The sequence below is a fragment of the Staurois parvus genome, unplaced genomic scaffold, assembly GCF_062004578.1.
Source record: "Staurois parvus isolate SC_StPar_1 unplaced genomic scaffold, SC_StPar_1.0 ptg000034l, whole genome shotgun sequence".
Taxonomy (NCBI): domain Eukaryota; kingdom Metazoa; phylum Chordata; class Amphibia; order Anura; family Ranidae; genus Staurois; species Staurois parvus.
In genome coordinates, this window is record NW_028317830.1 from 806,047 (window position 1) to 810,288 (window position 4,242).

At 43.1% G+C, this 4,242-nt stretch overlaps 1 protein-coding gene across 1 annotated transcript; it reads right to left on the reverse strand.

Moving 5' to 3' along the window:
- Window positions 1-927: 927 nt before the first annotated feature.
- Window positions 928-1,830, reverse strand: LOC149470651 (taste receptor type 2 member 8-like). The gene has a single exon (XM_089661194.1). The coding sequence runs from the start codon at window positions 1,828-1,830 to the stop codon at window positions 928-930; it is 903 nt and encodes a 300-aa protein (XP_089517320.1).
- Between the last annotated feature and the right edge of the window lie 2,412 nt (window positions 1,831-4,242).

A 4,242-nucleotide genomic window follows, 5' to 3' on the forward strand; every position in this document is an offset into this window, starting at 1 on the left:
ACCCAATGAACGTCTGTGTTGGAGCACATTGGACCATGCGTAATAAGGGTTTTTTTGAATTCCTCCTGATCAATTGCGAGTGTAGGACCCTATATTATATATATATATATTTATAACTATTTTTTTTCTAATTATTATTTTCTATTGGTTGAAATGTTTTCAGCCTGAGTAACAATGTATTTACGTATGTGAAAAGTTTCCCACCCTCAACACCTAGATCTGATTCCCCACCTTCAGAGGGTTCTCAACGAGTCTTTCTTTGATGGCTCTGGCCTCCTGCATTGTCTGCAGCCTATCCAATGATGAGCACTAACTTCCCATAGGCTTGAGTGAGGAATACCCAAAAGGCAGGAGAAGCATCCTATTCAACTCTACAGGATGTATGTGTGCAGGAGTGGGCAACCAAGGACTATTATTTTTTTTTTGTCTGGACTTCAGGTAGTGAGGGAGGAGGTAAGTATGGACTTGCTAAAGGAGGAACCCAAATCTAATTTGTGAAGAGGCTAGGGAGGCTATTTTCATCTGTGTCCATTAGGGATCCTCCTCATCACTTCCTGTCCCGTTCACAGAACAGAGATGATGGTAAAACCATGGTAAACCCTCTCTTAGACATGGTATGGGAAACCCCTCTTACAGAGTTGTCACCAGCAGAGATGTCCCCATTGGAAGCCTTCCCCTCTATTCCTGCTCTGTTGACAACTCCAAATTTAGGATTTTCTCCTCACTTTCAGCCCCAGTAACACTGATCACCAGGACAAACCGAGAAGGTGAATGAGCCAAGTGAGGAGCACAGCTAAAGCTTGACAGGAGATAACCCTTCCACACTCCATACAAAACAAAAAGCTTTGCCTCCAGAAATATTTTATGCTTATTACAGTAAAAGGTTATAGTGAATATTTAAATAGTCAGGTGAGGACCCTCTACATTCTAAGACTCTGTGTTTCTCCAGCTTCTGGTCCAGAATCTTCTCAGAATGATCCTTCTCAGCTTGTTGCTGGCCTGGAAGATGATGACAGCCTCAAATGATGGAGATAATAATTGTAAATCCCAACAGACTATTGCCAGTGAGGATTTTGTATTAAAATAGCCCACTTGAGACATGAAGAAGAATGTGGAGATGAGAAGTAAGAAGAAGATTGTCCTCAGTGCCGTGACATGAGCCTGAAGATTTGGACGTGTTGATCCAGAGTCATTATTCTTCACCCTCCAGACGTGTCTGAGCAGAAAGGAGGAAGTGAGGACCAGGCACAGGAGACTGAGGGAGAATGGCAGAATGCAGCCAAGGAAGGTCACCGGAACAAAATAGGAAGCATGTTCATGTAACCCAGTAACAGAGGCTCTTGTGATGTTCTCAGAAGACTGGATAGGACCTTTTGCCTTCAAAGCCAAGATGACCGAGACAATCACAATGAATAACACAAGTGCTGTTATGAATAGAAGTAAACTCAGGTAATTGGACACAATTTTCTTTATCCAGATGAAGAACCCATAGCTGAGATTGGTGATGCTGGTACAGTAATGAGCCGAGAGCCAGAAGGTCAACCAGAAGCTGTAATATGTCAGGAAGTAAATTGATATGTTTGTAAATTTATAGAATTCTGTAACATAAAAGACTGCCTGACACAAAGCAAAGAACATCCCCTGTAGACTCATCAAACTCTGGAAGAGAATATTTACAATTCCCTTAGCCAGAAAGATCACATCGGTGGGACTCAACTTCTCCTTCTTCCTGATGCTGTCCAGGTTCCCCATCACAATACAAGTGTTAGAAGGTATTGCCAAGATGAGTCCCAAGACTGCAGAGATTGCAATAGATAAATCTGGGGACATGTTCAGGTTTGGTGTGAGCTCCGGACAGAGATGACAGGACACGTCCAGTGATAGCAGACAGAATGATAGACTGGAGGATGGAATTATGGAAAAAGCCTTCAGAGATCCGTCTCATGACTGACTTTGCATAAATGTAATGGATTTCATTGCAATGCCGACATCTAAAGTACGGAACACACCGAGTAACACAATCTCTGAGACATTTCCATTATACCGAGGTACTTAACTACTTCAGGACTGGCGGCTGATTGTATCCTATTGATTATTATATACACTCTGTACTATGACCATTATATACACTCTGTACTATGACCGTTATATACACTCTGTACTATGACCATTATATACACTCTGTACTATGACCATTATATACACTCTGTACTATGACCATTATATACACTCTGTACTATGACCGTTATATACACTCTGTACTATGACCGTTATATACACTCTGTACTATGACCATTATATACACTCTGTACTATGACCATTATATACACTCTGTACTATGACTATTGATTTTCCAGCTTCCATTGACCATTACATTCCCTCTGATCTCTACACTGAATCTATATTTCTGGTATATAACATGGTGCTGTTATCTATCAGTTACATATTTTTATGTAATTCTGGCACATTCAGGATTCAGGAATTTAGGGGGTATTGGGGGTTATATAGAAATATTTTTATATTCATCTTCCTCCAGGTTTGCTGCAGCCCCATCCAGAGTCATACGATGGATCACGCCTGGGATCTGCAATACCAAGGACACCACAATGTAACCTTCATATAGTTACACTTCTCTGTTACTAGAGGCCACACCCCCAATGATGTCACTCGATAAAACTTTTTTCAAACACAAGCAGCATGAATTGTGTGCCCAACCAGGAACTGCCATTGCTGATGTGGTTCCCCCCAATGGGCTAACTTGTAGAGATGGAGATGGGCCAGAGGGAAGACATTTTTCAGCACAACAATGGAAGCTACCATAGTATTCATACTATGCACTTAGGCCTCTCACAAAGAAGAAAAAAATGCCCAAACTCCCTCACAGCGCCAACTGAAGAAAAACGGACATTATCCAGCAGAACCCTGAACATGAAAGTGTCCAAAATGTTATATATTGGTCAGCATATGGTCAGCTAAAAATACAATAAATTGTCTCTGAGAAGTACAGACATATCCGGGTATCAATAGATATTCATGACCCCACAGCCTGTACAGAGGGGTATCAACTCAAACATGTATGTCCCTTAACATCAAAATATTCCTAATAGGGTATCATTGTACAGGAAACGCTCCCCATTAACACCCCCTCCTCCGGGAAATTCCATGAGCCAGCTTTTAATTACCAGTTTTTACAAATATATAGAAATAAGAATAACTATGAAGTATAAATGAAAGGATAGTGTAGATCCTAAGAAGGAGTGAATCCATGAAGAGGGACATGGACATATAGAACAATATTGGATCTGTACACAAGAGACAATCTGATGTCAAAAGTCTATGATATAAAGCCAAGTCAGACAAAAGGGTAGCCCTCTCCCCATAGGAACCACTGGCTAGGATGGGTTCTCTCTTCTTTGATTCAAACTTCACAAGAACTTCAGCCCCTCCGAGTCACAAGGTTAAGAGGCAGGCCTCCCGTACAACTCCGGGTCAAGGACTGCTGATGGTGGGACAGCGGCCTCAGGGCATGGTGGGGTATGAGTGCCTGTGATCAGTCCAGTAGCAGCTGGTAGGCAGGTGAGCTGAAGGGCAGGGAGCAGGGTCCGGATGCAGCTCTGCTAGATGGATGGATCACTGAGGAGTGCGTTTTGAGGATGCAGGGTCAGTTGAGCAGATCAGGCATAGAGGTAGATGGCAGGAGGAAGAGTAGTTGGGTCAAAGGCCAGGTCAGAAGCAGAGGATCAATCAGACAGGAGCGGTCACAGAAGGGTACTCCAAGGCAAGCCAGAGGTCAGGGCAGGCAGCGATGAAGCGGAGGTCAGGAACAAGCTGGTTCGGTATCAGGAGTCAATCACTGGAATCAGGGAACACAAGCAAGGATAAGACCATACGGCTATGAGACATTTACTGCAGACAGTTTAAATAACTCCTGTGGTGCCAGCATTAGTGACAGGCGTGCGCCTTGATGCGAGAGTACGCATGCGCACTCCTATGCCCAAGCACCCACACAGCTGCCTGGTTCACCATAACTCTGCGCATATTTGTGCGCCGCGGATGATAATCAGGAAAATGCCTATTTTCTTATGTGTAAACATGTTTCTATGCAACTCCTTACTTATTATATAATATACAGCTTAGCTTCGGAACTGCCACTGAACTCTACCATCTTGTCCCTGACATCCTTGGACAGCTCTTTGGTCTTTGCCATGGTGGAGAGTTTGGAATCTGATGGTTTGATGGCTC